We start from the raw sequence: 17,783 nt of genomic DNA, 5'->3' as shown, positions 1-17,783 counted from the left end.
TTCTTCATAAAAAACATGACATATTTCTATATACTGTGCAAATTAGAAAAGAATATGAACTTTCTTTTGGGGTTTTTTGTCTTTACCTCTGAATCCATTAGCAGGTCCTCTGTATCCATTCATCAAGCCTCTAGCACCACGGGAACCCCCACGAGACACACCACGACTGTTGTAATAGGGCTGACTGCTACGTGGAAATCCAGTGTTCTGCTGAGGAGGCTGCTGGTGGTTACCAGTCACTTGATGGGGCTGGTCCTGAGAACCATGATAAGTGCCAACCACTATAACAGAAAGAAAAAAGTACATATATACATGTATACACACACACAGATACATACACAGCTCATTACAATTTACCTGATTTCCTATATGCTTTCTCACTTAAGAAATTTCTTACAGTCTCCTCAAAGTTTAATTCTGTCTTTAAATTTTCATATTAATAACAGAGAAAACTACACATTAATGAAATCCCCGTCTTGCTCCTACCCCTGTACTAAGCTAAGAGAATGAAATTCTCCAACAATAATTCCAAACCTCTGAGAGCACACACTGTGTGAAAGCACGCCTATCCTTCTAAATGACTTGAAAGGCTGCATTATTTACACATCTTCTGAGAGGCACCTCTATACAGCACAAATGACCTACAATAATCAAAAGACTTTATGTACCGAAATACTTAGATTCTGTACCATTTAATTACTTCTTTTCATTATAATAAAGCTCCTATTGCTAGTTTTCTTATTCCTCTAAATTTCCCTTGATATTTGTTAAAACATACAAAAACATACCTTCCCATAGCTAAGCAGCTATAGCTAGAATACTCAATTACAAAGACAAATCAGCAGAGGCCTTCAACATATACCCTGTCATACTACTTGAGTACATTTCAAGTATTTTAAATGCACAGCCAATTTAAAAAAGAATTAAATAGTACTCATACTGGCACTTAACCCCCTGAAGTGAAGGTTCTACTACTGGAAGTATGGAAGTATTCTAATATGGAAGGTTGTCCATGCTATTATACCTTGGATCCCTCCTCCTTCCACAATGGGGAGAAGCCTAAAATCTAGAAAGCTTCAAAAATAAAACAGCAAGATACATTCCTGGTATTACCCCAATGTTCATAATTCACAGGAGAGAAAAAACAAGGCTAACAGTAACTTTGAGAGATAAGGAAGGTATAGACCAAAGGAAGGGCCATACTCAAGGAAGAAAAAGTCAGCAGCCTCCAGTCAGCCCAAATGTTGTATGTTTGTGCAGAGAAACAAGGTAGTGTGAGTCTTGAAAATTTATCTGACCTACTTTGTATCTTCAGGAAATCCATGTTTATGGGTTCTCAGAATGCTATTTTGCAATGAAAAAACTAGAGAATGCCTAGGAAGAAAAGGTTCTTTTTTGAACTATGTAATGGACCAAATACACCTAAGCACAATGTGATCTTTCAAATTATCTTTTACTACATTCTCAAAACATAGCTATAAAACAAATATCACACCAGTAAAATTTTCTATCTATAAAGATTCACTCAGGAAATTCCCTGGCGATCCAGTGGTTAGGACACAGGTTTGATCCCTAGTGGGGGAACTAAGATCCTGCCATACCACATGGTGTGGCCAAAAAAAAATTTTTTTTTTTTATAAAAAGATTCATTCATATGCAAGTAGAAAATGGTCAGAAGAAGTGAATTTTTGACTTTGTCAGCAAGAACTTTATTATCCTTGGTCAAATCTCACTGCAAGAAACTCAAAGCGGAACAATTAAAGTGTGATCTTTATTTTAAAGATCCTAGTTAAGTGCACGTAAAGCATAAGCACGCACTTTCAGTCCATAGAGAAAAAAGTCATATATCCTTGCCAGATCTTTTTTTAATGTCATTGTTGATGAGATACTAATTCAAAACTTCTGAAATGATGGGGGACTTTCCTGGTGGTCCAGTGGCTAAGACACCACGCTCCAAATGTTGGAGGCCAGGGTTCGCCCCCTGGGAACTGGATCCAACATGTTGCCACTAAAGATCCACATGACACAGCTAAGACCTGGTGTGGCCAAATAAATATTAAAAAAAAAAAAAAACTTCTAAAACGATGGGATACACTGACTTAATCAACAAATATCGTTTAACGCCCTCAACATGCCAAGCCAGGTCCTAGACACAAGGGATGAGATAGTTTCTGACACACAATCCTTGCCCATAAGAAGTTTTAATAGTAGGAAATAATAAGTAAATAAAATACACATACAAGTAAAAACATCTATATTATTTCAGGTAATAAGAGATTAAGGAAAACACCGAGTAGGGTAAGTGAATGACTAAAGTAAGCATATTATATTTGGACAAGGCGATGAAGGGAGGTCTCTGTGAGGTGGTATCTGAGCACAGGCTTCAAAATCACAAAGCAAGCTATGCAAATAATGGAATAAAGTTTCAGGCAAAAAGAAAACAAAGCATAAAGGACTTTTTCTTTACATTAAAGAAAGAAGATAATTTGTGTCTGTGGCTGTTTGGGCACATAACGAAGAAAATAGGACATACACAGGATCAAGGTAGGGGCCTAGATTGTGGATCTCGTATAAGGTAAAGACTGGGTTTCTTTTCTAAATATAATTGAAAGTCACTGGGAGGCTCTGAACAGGAAGAGAGACATCTGATTTACATTTTAAAATCACTCTAGCTACTGTGTGGAAAACAGAATGGGCTAACATAAGAGTCAAGGGAGAGAGTTGCAATATTCTAGATAAGAGTTGATGGCTGCCTAGATTGCAGTGGTAGTGTGGATGTATTTGAGCAAAGCATATATATGGGCTGATTTATTTTGTACTGAAAATATCTTAACTGTTTTGAAGTTAATTTTCATTGATAACATATTTTGACAAAGTAAAAAAAGATTATCTAGCATCAATGCTTCATAGTCAATTAGTGAAGTTGAGTAGAATATAAGATAGATTGAACTCAACTGGCACAAAAGGCAAAACTAACCAAATCAAATGATAAATCAAATTGATAGATTTATCAATATGATAAATCACATATTGGTAATTCTCACAGTATTTCAAACTATTTCATTATTAGATAAGTTATGGTGATCTGCAGTCAGCAATCTTTGATGTTACAACTCAAGTGAGAGGTCTTAGAGGATGGTTAGCATTTTGGGGCAATAAAGTATTTTTTAATTAAGGCATGTACACTGTTTTTTAGGCATGATGCTATTACTGCACACTTAATAGACTATAGTATAGTGTTAAGAGAATTTTTATATGTACTAGGAAACCAAAACATTCATATGACTCACTTTATTGAGGTATTTGCTTTATTGCAGTGGTCTGGAACCAAACCTGCAATCTCCTCAAGGTATGCCTTTACGTGGCACTGAATAATTAAAGGAGCCTGAGAATGAGAAGTCCAATTTTATCATTCAGAAGCATAGATTGCATAACTGCCAAATTTCTATCAGACTATGGTTGATTCAAACTCTACTGATTAGTAATGCTAACTACCACAGGGATATGTAAGAAAAATTATTGTTGACCCAAGTCTGTCAAGAAATCAGAAGAGTTATTCACATCAGTCAGGTTTACTAGTTTGTTGTGGGATTCAAATTAAATCTCTAATTATTTGAATTAAATAAGCAAAGACCTAAAAAAATATATATATTTATGTCTTACAAATATAAGAAACCTACTATTATCAGAAATATGGTTACTGGCCAAATTATGACTTTATTTGCTGGCAAGGACTTTGTTTTAACCTAGTCTACTAAATGTAGCCTTACCATGCCTTTACTGCTTAACTTTGTATAACTGACTTGTTGCCAGATATCATGCTACCAGGCTTCAATTAATTAGCAATTAAAACCAAATTTGATCCTAATTCAAATAACAAGTTTAATTCCACTAAAATCACCAATGACATAGGCTATTTTGAAAACTCACTGACCAAAGGAAAATGGGCATATGGTCCCCAAAACCTGCACATAATTCACATACAGCAAATATGGACTTGATTGTACTCAGAATTAACAGTGAAAAATTAATTTGTTTTGGACTACTACCAAAATAAAAACTCTTGGTCACTGCCACTCTAAAGTCCAAACTCGCCTAACAATGTCAATCACTGCAGTGGAAAGCAAGAAGCCAATGAGGTGACACTGGTTTTCCTACCTGTTTGAAGCTGTTCTTGCTGAAGCTCTGTTTGTTCTACTTGGTGAGGCTGACTGGAAAAACTCTGGTTATAACTGGCCTGGTACTGATTTTGCTGTTTTAACGTTTCTGGTTCATTAACAGGAGGAACTGGGGCATTCATATTGAACACCTATAAGTAAATAAAGTAAATGATTAGTTCTTCCCTTTATGCTAATCATTTTCCTACTTTTAACATGGCAGATCTCAATGCTGGTCTTAACTGAGATGTAAACAACAGGCATCACAAAAGTCTCAAGATTTATTTCTCTGACACACACACACACACGAGTTTCTCAGTTAATGCACTTCAGTGTTGGAAAATACACGTCATAGAGCACTTTTTAGCAGAGTATAAACAAGGATTAAAAATCGGAGAAGACACAGGATTAGAATCCTTGGAAATGCTATTATAAATGAGAAATCTTAAAAGATGCAAACCCCTGATATACTATCACTTAGATAAATTAAATCTATGAACTTTAAGTTGAATATTTCATTATATTTTAATTGAAAATTAGTATTTTAAGCATTTAACTATGAATTTTCCTGTGAGCACTGTTTTAGCTATATTCCATTGATCACGGTATTTTCGTTATCATTATTTTCTAGAAATCCTGTGATTTAGAGATTCTCACTGAAGAACCGAAGTGTAGTATCATAACATCTATTACTCTGAGATATAATTCAGTAAATTAAAAGATTCAGTAAATATGACTAAGTATAAACAATTAATCTCTGGGTAATGATCTGTGTTGTGTGTATGCTCCACCATGTCCGACTCTTTGGGACCCCATGAACTGTAGCCCACCAGGCTCCTATCCACGGGACTTCCCAAGCAAGAATACTGGAGTGATTTGCCATTTCCTTCTTCAGAGGATCTTTCTGACCCAGGGACCGAACCCACACATCTTCTGTATTGGGGGGCAGATTCTTTACCACTGTGCCACAAGGGAAGACCAATGATATACATCAGTCTACTTTTTTCAAATTTAAAATTCTGTTACTTTAAAGGGTGAAACTACAAAACAAGATGTAGGCACATAACTCCTAAGATTCAAGTTTATCTCTGTGAACAGAAAAAAAATGAGTTTTATGTTCAATTAAACATAATCTGAAGTTATAGTAGATACAGACTCAAGCACAAAGTTTTTGTGACTTTTTGCTGAGACTCTACCATGAAGATAGTACACACCAGGCACTTAATGTCAACTGACTTAATCTGCTTACCGTTTGCATGGATTGGAATGGAGCTGCATTTACATTGATTCCACTGCTATGTAAAGGTTTGCTTGTCCCAGCCTGGAACACTTGAGGCTGAGAAGCAGCAGGAAGGGATGATGATGCTGTAGTCTGGTCTGTATTTAAAGAGATCGTTGCCTAAACACAAAGTGAATAGATGCACTTTAGTGGTAAACTAAGACCCATACATATGTTAATGAACTCAACTATCTTATGAAACAAAAATAATACAGTGAATGAGTTAGGTCCAAAACAAAGAGATACTGTATTAACAGTTATTTGCCTCCACCAATTCAAGTGCCTCATCAAGTTTATATGACCTAGTAACACAACTTGCCTGAATCTGGTCAATCGGTTCCTTTTGTGGTCGTTGCTCAGTAGCATGAGAAGGTTGGTACAAGGGTTGAGATGCTGTATATCCCTCACTTGTGGATGAAACCAACGGAACCTAACAAAGAAGTAAAGAAATCAAAGCTTCAGTTATAAACCAACCTCATTACATACAGGGCTAAGAAACAGACATTCATGTTAAAGAGACTATAAAACCTAACAACTGGATTAAGGTCAAAGTTAATAAACCCAAGCCCAGTTACGAAGTTCCCTATAAATGTAAATAATATCTACACTAAATTTTAAAGTTATGAAATCTAAACTGTCATCTCAAATTCTCAGTTTGAAATTTTAAAACTTCATTATAATTAAAAACCACAAGGATTAACAAATAAATTGTTATTAGTTCATTAAAGGAAAAATAAAGGTAAACATGGAAATAAAAGTTGATAGCTACTCATGCCAGACTTGACAATGATCAAACTCACACCTGGTTTTCATAAGCTAGCTAAGAAAGAGACCAAAGAACTGATTAAAAACAAAACCTGCAAAAACTTTTCAGCCTTACCTGTGTAGCTTCTGGCTGTACAGAAACTTGATTAGGTTGAGCAAGTCTAGATTCAGAATGAACTGTAAAATTGACCAAAAAAATACTGTCATACAAAATCAAATTTCTTCAGAGATGTATAAATATCTTTTAGTCTCTACAGTCAATTTTCTATAACCAAATCCTAAATAAACTATTTAGCAATTAGGAAAGTAAATGGGGAAGTACAGGAAGGATTTTAGCTTTCAAGTGAGCATTTTTAGTTAACTGATACTCATTATTATTAATCAACTGCCACATGCCTTTCACCTTTTTTTGCAGTGTTAGTCAAACAATACTAACAAATAGGTGTAGAGCAGAATAAGAATCAATGCTAGAATTATCCCTGAAAAAGAGCTTTTTAAAGCAGTTAACTACAAACAAGCACAGTCAAAACTTTGAGATAGATAATATCTAGAAATATTTTAACTATCAATTTTCAATATAACTGCAAATCCTTCCACTGGAAAAAATAGGAAGTTATCTTTAAAAAGCCTATATTCAATTCAGTGTGCATGTTATTGTCAACTTTCATCATTCTTCCACTACTGTTCCAAATCATAGTTAAACAGATAATCAAAAATACAGTATCTTTCGTTAGTCATTTGGAAATCATCCATTTTCACTGGAGAGTCTAGTTGACTTACCATCACCTGAAAATCTAAATAGCTTTACAGATTACATCAGTGGTGCATGTGTTGACTGGCGTAGCTAAGAAAACTATGTATTTTCTTCCTCTGGTAGAGCTAAAAAAGTGAACACTAATAACTTTGTGAGTCCCTGATCTGTTTTCTAACTCTTAGTAAAGAGACATGAGCTCCATTTCCTTTAGAAAAATCCTAACTTACCGTATTAACTATGTTTATTAAACACAGTTTAATAGTTCCTTTTACCAGCAACTCCTTTTATAACATTTAAGATCAACATTAAATGTGTTACTTCATATTGTTCCACGTTTACGCCCTTAATGCTGACATGTTGTAGGAAAAAAACAAGATTCAAAATCACTAATGGTCTTTAAAAGATGCTCCACTTAACCCAATACAAAAGCACCAACCCTATTTACTGTGCTGCCGTTTCAAATAATGGTTTAAGATTAGTGAGAAATTGAAACTTCAGCTGTCTTCTAGTCCATCTCTTCCACTTTCCTCTTAAGCATTTCCTTACCCCCTCACTACTCCATCTCATTTTTAAGTAATAAGATGTTGAGAAATCCTCCTAAAAAGCTGCAATCATACTTCAGAGAAAGACACCCATCTTTTTTAGATTAATTTTTAAAAAGTAATTTGGTCTTTCCTTTTTCCAAATATAACGTTTTTTTTTGTCACGCAGCAGGTGGGATCCTAGTTCCCTGTCAGGGATCAAACCCACACCCACTGTATTGGGTACATAGAGTCTTAACCACTAGACCACCAGGGAAGTCCATTCCTAGGTTAATTTTGAAATTTAAAAAGCCAAGCAAAATTTCATCATACCAAAAAAAAAAACAAAACAAAACACCCAACCAGGCATAACACATCTATAGCTGTACAAGTCAGGATGTGGCTGCTATAGGGCAAGGGAAGAGGTTGTAACTAGGGACTACAAGGGAACACAAGTAGGCTTTTGGGGTATTAGTAATGTTCCACTTCTGGGTGCTGGTGAGTTCGAGTTTGTAAAAACTCATCACACTTTAAATTTCCATGTACGTTTCTGTATGTCCATATGCCAATAAAGTTAGCAAAAAAAAATCCACCACTACTAATGATGAACTACATTTATGGTTCACATTATAGGAAAAAAGAGTTAACATTTCTTACCAAATTAAAAGATACAAGATCTGAAAGTAATCATTAAAAATAAAAAGATTAATTTTCATGAACTTTACATAACCTAAAAACACTGGTTCTGTATTTCTCACATAAACATGATCACTACCAACCTGGAGGGCAAACCAGCTGGGGTATGTCCATGTTCTGTGCTGGATTCATTGGCTGTGCAGATACAATGGCAGGATCAAGTGTCTGGTTTTCAAAATCCAGCATTGAATCCTAGGATATAATGCAATTCATATTTAGGTAGGATATAATGTGTAAAGTTTAGGTAGGATACAATGTAATTAAGTTAATGTAAACACCTAACCCACCTGTCATAGTGTTTGACTAGTACCTACCTGTATGAAATTATAGGGCCCCTGCATTTGTGCCATAAGGTCCTGTACTCGCTGTCTTCTCACGAGGGGATCGGCTTGAGCCACTGGGGTCAAAGAGTGGGGTTCTGGTACTGAAGGAGATGCAGCCTGAGGTTGCTGCTGGAGTGAATTTACCACCTAAAGCAGAAGAGGACAGGTTGGTAGAATGACAGAGCTCCATCCATCACCGTCATGACTGGTCCCCAAATTACACATACCGTGTATACTAGAAACAGAGTAACAGATTTGAATGTAGTCAACCTGACCAAATTAAGCCAAAGTTAACATTCTGATCAATGCTCTCACTTCTACAGTGTTACCAATTCCACAGGGTTGCCACATATTAATAGCATTTCAGATTTACCTTGTAAACACAGCTTAAAAAAAAAATACTGTGTCTATGTCCTAAAACCAAGTATTTTACTTAAACTGTTAAGCCTTCTACAGTAAGTAAACCTATACACCTATATATAAATAAATATATATCTCAGTACCTGATATATACTAAGCATTCAAGAAAATGTTAGCTATCATTAAACTTAAGTTCCTATCATTTCACTCTCCACCAGTACCATAGAATCAAGCTCTATCACACCTTGTCTAAATAGCTACAGAAGCCAAATTTCACTCTACCTATCATCTTCCTAATAATTTCTCCTAATTATTGTTTTAAGTAATTCCCTGCTCTGCTAAGAAATCTCACTAACTGTTATTACTACAAATTTACATATTTCTCTGCCTGGCTGTTAAGCCTGGACAAGTCACAACCTTAGTTCCTTTATACGCAATATTGAGCTAACAGAACTTGGTAATCAACAGCATCAGGGTAAAGGAAGAGTCTGAGATGACACCTCAATGTATCCCCTGTCAGGTAGTTTTCCTGAAGGCTATCCATGCAGGAGACCAGATTTTCATGGCGCAACCTGATTAACAGGTTGTGTACTTAATAGACTGAGCATGTAAACTACATAGATATTTGTCTATTTTCTTGTAATTGGAACAGTAAAGTGGTGACTATATTAAATATCAACAGAAACAAATCACCTTTTAAACAGTCTTATATAATGAGTTTGTTATTATAATAAATGTACTTATAATGCAAAATACTTAAAAATCTAAATTTGTTCTTAGGAGAGACAAAAAGTACTAATTAAAGACAAAAGACAACCTTGTAACCGACAACTCTTACCTCAACTGTTTCAACTGTCCAGTCATCTACCTGCTCCTTTTCACCACTGCTGAAGTGTGTTTCTGCCATAAATTGTCTATTTACATACTGCAAAGCAAAGTAAATGTTTGAGACCTCTGTTTGAAAGACAGAAAGAAAAAGCTAGCATAAAATAAAAATCATACCTCTGTTGATTCAACTTCATTTTGTTCAGTGTATTCTTCCACTGGCTCAGGTTCTAAAAGGTTAAAAAATGATACAAAAGAGTGTAAAATATATTTTTAAAAGTTAACAATTCATTTAAATCCAGTTCCCCATCATATAGTCTGAATTTACAAAGTTATAGTTAATAGTAAGTTTCTGTATTTTACTACTCTTACATAGTAGAAAATATTTTTTTTAAACCATGTATTCCAGGCTTATTTCAGTTTCAACAGTAATTATTCTGGATCAAATATGATGCCAATAAACCAGCATCCTAGTCTCCACACTAATCTACTTGGTAAAAGTGGTGGTGGTGGGGTGGGAAAGACTACTTGGGAATTTTCTGGCAGTCCAGTGGTTAGGACTCACTGCGTTCACTGCCAGGGCCCAGGTTCAATCCCTGCTCAGGGAACCAAGATCTTGCAAGCCCCTTCCTCCACCCCACCCCACCCCCCCAAAAAAAACCCGACTTAAATCGCTTTATATGGATCTGCAACCGTAAATTCCACCCATCTGCAGTGTTCCTGTCTAGTTTCAACCTAATAGCTAACACTTGTATGAAATGCTTACCATCATATACATATTACTTCCTAAATGAAGAACATGAGGTACAGAAGTTCAATAAGTTGCCCAAGTTTTACACAGCTAACATGTGTTGTCATCAACTTATCCGAAAAGTCTTCAAAGTAACTGTTTACCTACATATTAGTGATACACTAAGTGCTAGAATAGATCTCTGGTGCCTGAGAAATTTATAGTTGTAACTCTCCATCATAGAAAACAACAACAAAACCTCATACCAAAAAAAAAATTAAATTAAATTAAATTAAAAAACAAAAAACCCTCATACCATTCTCCTCAAATACTGGCATGGTAATAAGCCACAATAAATGAGCACACATCAGTCAAAATCTACTTGAAAAGCCATATATACAATAGTGGCCCCCTTATCCATATTCCAACCGAGCAATAATGTAGCAAGAGAAAGACATTTGTAACAGGGATAAAGATCAATAAGATAAATAACTGATATTTAACACCTCTGGGAATTACTCTTAATGTGTTTTGTCAATATTTGGTCATGCTACAAGTTTCTCTAAAAATCTAAGTGTACAAATGTAACTAAATAAATGTCTAGCTTGAACCTGTGGAAACGAAAGTAAAACCAAGACCCTAAAGTTCACAGCCACCTGAGTACTCACCAGTTTCAGCTACCTGGTCTTCAACTGTAGGTGCTGAGGCTGCCTCCTCTTCCTCACACAGACCATTCTGGTGGTTGTGGGTGCTGTCAAAGTAGTTTGACTGGAAAACACGCTCAACAATTTCCTTTAGAGCTTTATCTAAAAACACATTATAATTATAATCTTAGACTATCTGACTTAAAAGATTAAACATTCTACAAGATATAGTAGTAAAAAAAAAATCAACTGTTACTTAAAAAATTAAAACATTAAATTCCAAAAGAAATTTATTACAAAATAAAAGAGAACAAGAAATTATTTGTATTAAATTTTAAGCATTTCAAATAAGTTAGTCCAAAAAAAAGTCCAAAATAAAATCATTTATTCTTTCAATAACCATATATTTAGCAACTAACTTTATGCTACTCAATGTACTAGGCACTGGCACTACAGAAAGGTATGTAAAAGACATAGTATCTGCCCTCCTGATTATCATTTATCCATTCAATAAGTATTTAGCACCTAACTATATGTTAAAAAGTCTACTAGGCACTGGGGCTACAGAAAGGTATGTGAAACACATAGTATTTGCCTTCCCTAATATAACAGTCCAATAGAGAAGAGCTCTCAACTACTCACAAAAACAGTAAAGTACCATCTGTGAAAAGAACTACACGGAAGTACATGCACTGGACCTAATCGAGCAGAAACCATGAGAGGCTTTCCTGATGTAAGGACTGCAAGAGCTGAGATCTGGAATATGAGCAGTAGAGAGGAAAAAAGTATTTCAAGGCAGAGGCAACAGCATTTACAAAGCCCTGTACAAAGAAGGGTGCCAAATACAAGTCAATTTAAGTATGCACTGAGACTGAAGCAAAGGAAATACGGAAAAAGCATAAGGAAAGATAAGTCTGAAGACTGTTAAGGGCCAGAATATGCAAGGTCTTACAAACTATATATATAAAAACTGCAATTAAAATAAAACCATTGAAAGATTCTAAAAAGGTTAAAGATTTTAAAATTAAAAAAATTAAAAAAATTTTAAAAAAAGATTCTAAAAAGGGATGGATGGTGAATTCAGGTGAGAGCACTACAGAAGAGAAAAAGCAGAAAAGTAGAGAAAGTAGTAGATTCAAAAGATATTTAAAAGGCAAATATAACTGTCAGAACTTGATACATAAAGCTGTCAGGGCAACAAGTCAGGCAGGTCTATGTCAGGAGTTAATTTCTGGCTTTGTAGATGTAGATCAAGAACTATTAATAGGTAACTATACAGAAAAATGGAACTTCAGAAACATTGTATCAAAGGAGTATAAAACTAATCCTATACTCCTTTGATATAAAACTATTGGGAATTTCCTGGCCATACAGTGGATAGGACTCTGTGCTCTCACTGCCAAAGGTGTGGGTTCAATCCCTGGCCGGGAACTAAAATCCCACAAGATGCGCAGCATGGCCAAATAAACTATTTAACAATTTTTCGAATGCTGAACAGAACACTTCATGTGTTCTCTCTCCCTCTCCTTCAGAATCTCCTACCTCAGAGCTGTTTTAAAAACTTATGAAAACTGAATGCAAAAAAACACACTAATTTGAGTAAATTACACCTTTCTATTAACTGTAAAGGTGTTACATTCCTAAGATGCAAGAATGAGGCTAGGTAGAAAGTAACATCAAAACAAGCGACAGGCGTAGGCTTTAACCCTTATTAATCAACAGAGCTCATGAAAATTTTATCAGACATGACCAAAAGCTACTTTTGAATCTAACAAATTTATACCCATGTCAATTACTTTCTAATCAAGTGGGGAATTCAGTACATATTTGTAGCAGAACTAAATCAAGAAGTTTTTTTTTTTTTAAACCAAGAAATACAAACAACATAGGTCAACAAATCTAGAAAATGGATTTCTTACATGAAAAGATACACAAGGACTGGCTCCTCGTATTTGATTTACCCATTTCCTTAAAGCAAATACACCCCAAATTATATCATACAGTTTGCCAAAAAATCTTGTAATTTCTTTTCAATCATAATAGCTAAAAACAAGACATACAGATACTTTTGCCTTAGTATATTCAAATATCTACTTCCGTATATCAACATTAAAAACAGTTAACAATCCAGTCCCTTTTACTAAGTGGTTAAAATCTAAAATTCCTAATTTACTGAAGTAGTATAACTTAAAAATATCTTTAAAAAAACCCTGCATATTTACAGTTAAGGAGCTCATATATAGATTGTAGGTCTAGATAATTATTAGCTTTTTCAAAATACAAAAAAAAAGAATATCCAAAATTAGCAGAAGTCTAAGAAAAAATAAAAAAAGACTAAGGCAATGACCATGAATAGAATGCATGGGGTGGAGTAAATGTTTTTCATAAGATTTCATTTGTAAGGAAAAACAAGTCCCCATTTAACACCAAAAACAATGAAAGCCAATTTGGTGTTAATCTGTCCCCTTGAAACAGACTAAGTTAAAAACAAAACCATGTTAATTTAGGACCCCCATCTTTACCGATTTTTGGTTGTTTGATGCTGATGTTTTGATTTACATACACACAAAAAAAATTGCAAAAAATAAAAACATACAAAAAGCAAACAAACCAAAAAAATTAAAAAGTAAACAGTGGATGAATATTACTTACATATTTCTAAAGTTTTCTTCAATTAACATTACTTTTTAAATAGGAAATTAAACTTTAAAGGTTCTTAGTCACAAAAATCAAAAGTTGTCAGTGATACTCACAAGTTGTCCCACATACAGGTTTCTCCTTTCCTTCCAGCAAGTCCCACAGGTGAATGGAGGCATGTTCATACTGCTCATTCAACCTAATAATAATAAAACATCTGGTTAATTACTTTTCAGTTGTTAACACAATATTTACAAGTTTCTATTACACCACCATACCTCAAGCTCATGTCTCGTTCGGGGTCTGCTAATTTGTAGAACTCATCTAACAACGACAATTCCTCTTCAGACAATATTGGCACTCCATTCAAACCTTGCTTCAGGTCAGTTCTTACTTCATCATCTCCCAGTTTGTCCAAAACATACTGCAGCTCAAGTACTGTCTTTAAACGTTTCTGTTCAGCTTCCTCTCTCATAAGCTGCTCCCGACGTGCCGTCTTCTTTATTGTTTTCTGAATCTGCATAAAGACATAAACATAAGACATAGAAATAAATTTTATAAAAACTCTTTTACTAAAAAAAAAAAACAAAAAACTCTTTTACTTCAATTTCAGGTCCAAAGTAAGACACATTTCACTCACTGAGTTAGATGTGACTCTGACATACAAAAGAATGACTCCCAACTTTAAAAGTTTAATAAATGGAACCGTTTTAAGTAGTTATTTATTAGAAATTCAAAACACGGGTTTTCTAGACGGTATTACACTTCAGAAATGGTACCAATGAAACAAATATTTGCTTCGAAATAATCTAGCAGACAGGAAATGAGGAAGTGAGTATAGGTAAAATATAATCACTCACGAAACGACACTAACTGTGGAAGCTAGGTATAGGTAAATGTAAGTTCATTACAGTCTTTAGTTCTTAAAATTTTTCATAATAAAAAGTATAAAAACTAAAAATTCTCATTAAGGTTCAGAGTCAATTTTAAAAAAGAAACCCTACCACAGCCACAATTAAAAAAAAAATCTATGTCTATCTTTAATAAAAAATGGTTCAAAATTCTAATTTCAATTGCCTACTACTGACTTAAAAGGAGATGTCAAACACACTACTACCCTCTTATCCCAAATAATCCACCAACTCCATTCTAGGAAGAAAGGCAGGAATGAGAAAATAAGTTGAGAAAGCAAAAGAAGTATGACAATAAAGAAAGCCACTTTGGATGAAATGAGAAGTTCAAGTAGGGAAGAATATGAAGACTAGAAAAGGTAGGCTTGAACTAGGCTGAAGAAGCTCTTGAATACAAAACAAAAAACGTGTTTAATAACTGGAAAATGCAACAAAGGATCAGAGTTAAAATAAAAGACTGCCAACGAAGTTAAAGGCCCAGTGAAAAGTTCCTTTTTTAACCAGTTAAAAAATCAAAGGAAAATACAAGTATCTTCATTTACACTGTGACAGTAGCTTCAGAAATAGATTCTCTATATTAAATTGTATATGGTAATTCTACTTCTGTGACTCATTAAAAAAAAAATCAGAAACAAGAAATTGGGCAGGGTTCTTCAAGCCTGAGGGTCCGACTTAAGCTAAATGGAACAAATCCCTACTTGGATGTAAATCAAATAACTCCTACTCCATTTTCAGGAGTATCATCAATATTTCCCAGCTTCAATCAAATTTAATAAGTAACAATAATATTAAGTGCATGAACCATTAGTTACACCTCAAATACTGTTATAAACACAACCCTATTATGAGGCAGGCACTAATTTTTTTTTTAACAGATTAGAAAACTGAAGCAATGTGACAGCCTCGTCCCTCTCTTTCTCCCTTTCCTTTCTAAACCACTGGCTCTTTCTCTGGAAAACCCTGACTGATACAGGTATAGGAAAGCTAAGTAATCCTTTCTCTAAAGTCTTACAACTATTAAGTAAAAGTGGCAGAATCAGGATTCAAACCAGGGAGCTTGGTTCCAGAATCAGAACTTTTCATCTATGTACTACAATGTCTCTCATCACATAATAAACTGTTTATTTCAACAAATCAGAGGCAACTTTATTCTTCAAAGTTGTTGCAAGCCTTTCTTCAAGGAGCCAACACTAATTCAGAAGGATATTAACTTTCTGGTCTCAACTTTCAAGAAAAGTATTTGACTTTGTTCGTATTTAATTTTTATCCTGTTCCCAAAGACTTTGGTCACATCAAAAGATGTTGGGGAAAAATACACTCCTTCATTGGATCAAGAGCTGAAACAAGTGCAACATATCAGCCGGCCACATACCTTAAGATCCCTAATGGAGAAAGGAGTAACCAATTATATAAACAAGCCTCTTTATTTTCTGAGAGTTAACAGTATTGTAAGATAGTCCTGAGGCATAAAGGAAGACATGGAAGATAGAAGTCTACCACGTTTATACAACCATCTCTTGGTATCCAAGGGGACTCAATCCAGGACACAATACTCCGCACCTCATGGATACCAAAGTATCTATACATGTTCCCAGTACCTTACAGTATACCCTCTATATCTGTGTATTCAACCAACCTAGGATTTCAATCCCCGGATCCAGACCCCCAGATACAGAAGGCTGACTGTATATATTTGCACAGATAATTTTTTAGACCAATGATACATGTCTGTCATATATGAAACTCAGTCCTTTTAAAGGGCATCTTCAAGGTGTTACATTAAACTTTACAGAATTGTAAAGTAACTTAGATATAATTGGATCCAATCCTCTCCGCCTTGCAGAGAACTTATCAACAGCAATGCAAAAACTAAAACTCAAAAAATTTTCTGCCTTTATTTTTAATATTTTATAAACAGATATGCCACCTTTTACTTACATCTTGGCTTAATGCCATGAAACTCCTCTGTAATTCTTTTGCAAACTCCAAGTTATTTGTGACTTCCTGGTACTTAGACACGGCATCCTAAAAATAACAAAAAGAAAATCCAACTTTTACTGGAAACACAAAATTAATCTTATTAAAATAAGTTACATAAAATCTAAATGAAATATAACATCTTATTAAGTTACATAAAATCTAAATGAAATATAACATCTTATTAAAATAAGTTACATAAAATCTAAATAAAATATAACATCTTTACCAGCTGATCTTGATTAAGCCTTTCCCCTTTGTTCATTCGTTCCTGATAATCATCCAGCTTGCCCTATATTAAAAGAAAAAATAATTATATTCCATACTGGAAGTATATACCAGCTTAACAATGCTAAAGTAACAAACCCATATAATTCTCTAAGTTTGTCTGTAATCTTGCCCTAAACATACTTTTTACATACTTTTTAGATAAACTACAGTTTAAGTTAGTATCTAAAATAGCATTAGTTTAATTGTGAGTTTAAAAAATGAATCTAAATATCCCAGCCATGCTGATACCAAATATTGCATTATAAGTTAATGATAAGTTACTGCTTATTTTAAAAATTATTTTAATTGGAGAGTAATTACTTTACAATGTTATGATGACTTTTGCCATACATCAATGTGAATCAGCCACAGGTGTATCTGTGTCCACCCCCATCCTTGGGCTTCTCAAAAAAGATGTGCATCAGATGGCCCAAGCATATGATACCCAGCCACATGAGTGACAGCCACAATCCAATGAGGATTCCTCTTACACTCAAGTGACCATATCAGGTACCTTATTTTACTAAGTGTTAAATTTTTGTTCCTCCCCTCCTCGCCAAAGAATGCATGTACGTTGTGTATTTATTTTTCTCAATAAACACATGTGCATACTGTCTTTGATGTGCCCCACTCATTTCCCTTAAAAATGAAGTAAATTCAAGCTATCATATCACTTAGTCACAGTACACTAGCTTTGCTCAACAGCTTTGCTCTTATTTTCTCACAAACGTAACTAAATGAGCAAGAGTGGGGGAAGAAAATTAAGCCTCTGGTTTAAGATCATTCTCCCATCCCTCCTCCCAAAGTGGGAGGTTTCCTAGGCTACTATTCTTAAATTTAAAAAACTCCCCCACAAACATACTCAGGTAATAAGATATAGTCAAAAATTCAGTTGTTGTTTTAAGAGTCAGAGGAGAAATAAATAGAAATATAA

General features: G+C 34.5%; 1 protein-coding gene across 1 annotated transcript in view; it reads right to left on the bottom strand.

Moving 5' to 3' along the window:
* The window catches only part of CAPRIN1 (cell cycle associated protein 1), a 35,010-nt gene that overhangs the window by 4,327 nt on the left and 12,900 nt on the right, over positions 1-17,783 (bottom strand). Inside the window, exons 3-16 of the mRNA XM_069553657.1 lie at positions 16,809-16,871; positions 16,541-16,627; positions 13,970-14,208; positions 13,808-13,890; positions 11,079-11,216; positions 9,858-9,910; positions 9,694-9,780; positions 8,487-8,642; positions 8,256-8,364; positions 6,317-6,378; positions 5,756-5,866; positions 5,407-5,556; positions 4,159-4,309; positions 87-281 (exon numbers count right to left, since the gene is read on the bottom strand). Coding sequence (XP_069409758.1) covers positions 87-281; positions 4,159-4,309; positions 5,407-5,556; positions 5,756-5,866; positions 6,317-6,378; positions 8,256-8,364; positions 8,487-8,642; positions 9,694-9,780; positions 9,858-9,910; positions 11,079-11,216; positions 13,808-13,890; positions 13,970-14,208; positions 16,541-16,627; positions 16,809-16,871 — 1,684 coding nt within the window. The remainder of the gene's footprint in view (positions 1-86; positions 282-4,158; positions 4,310-5,406; positions 5,557-5,755; positions 5,867-6,316; positions 6,379-8,255; positions 8,365-8,486; positions 8,643-9,693; positions 9,781-9,857; positions 9,911-11,078; positions 11,217-13,807; positions 13,891-13,969; positions 14,209-16,540; positions 16,628-16,808; positions 16,872-17,783) is intronic.

Source organism: Ovis canadensis, chromosome 15 (genome assembly GCF_042477335.2).
Source record: "Ovis canadensis isolate MfBH-ARS-UI-01 breed Bighorn chromosome 15, ARS-UI_OviCan_v2, whole genome shotgun sequence".
NCBI lineage: Eukaryota > Metazoa > Chordata > Mammalia > Artiodactyla > Bovidae > Ovis > Ovis canadensis.
Note: the sequence above shows the minus strand (reverse complement) of the source record. Positions and strands in the feature narration are given on the sequence as shown.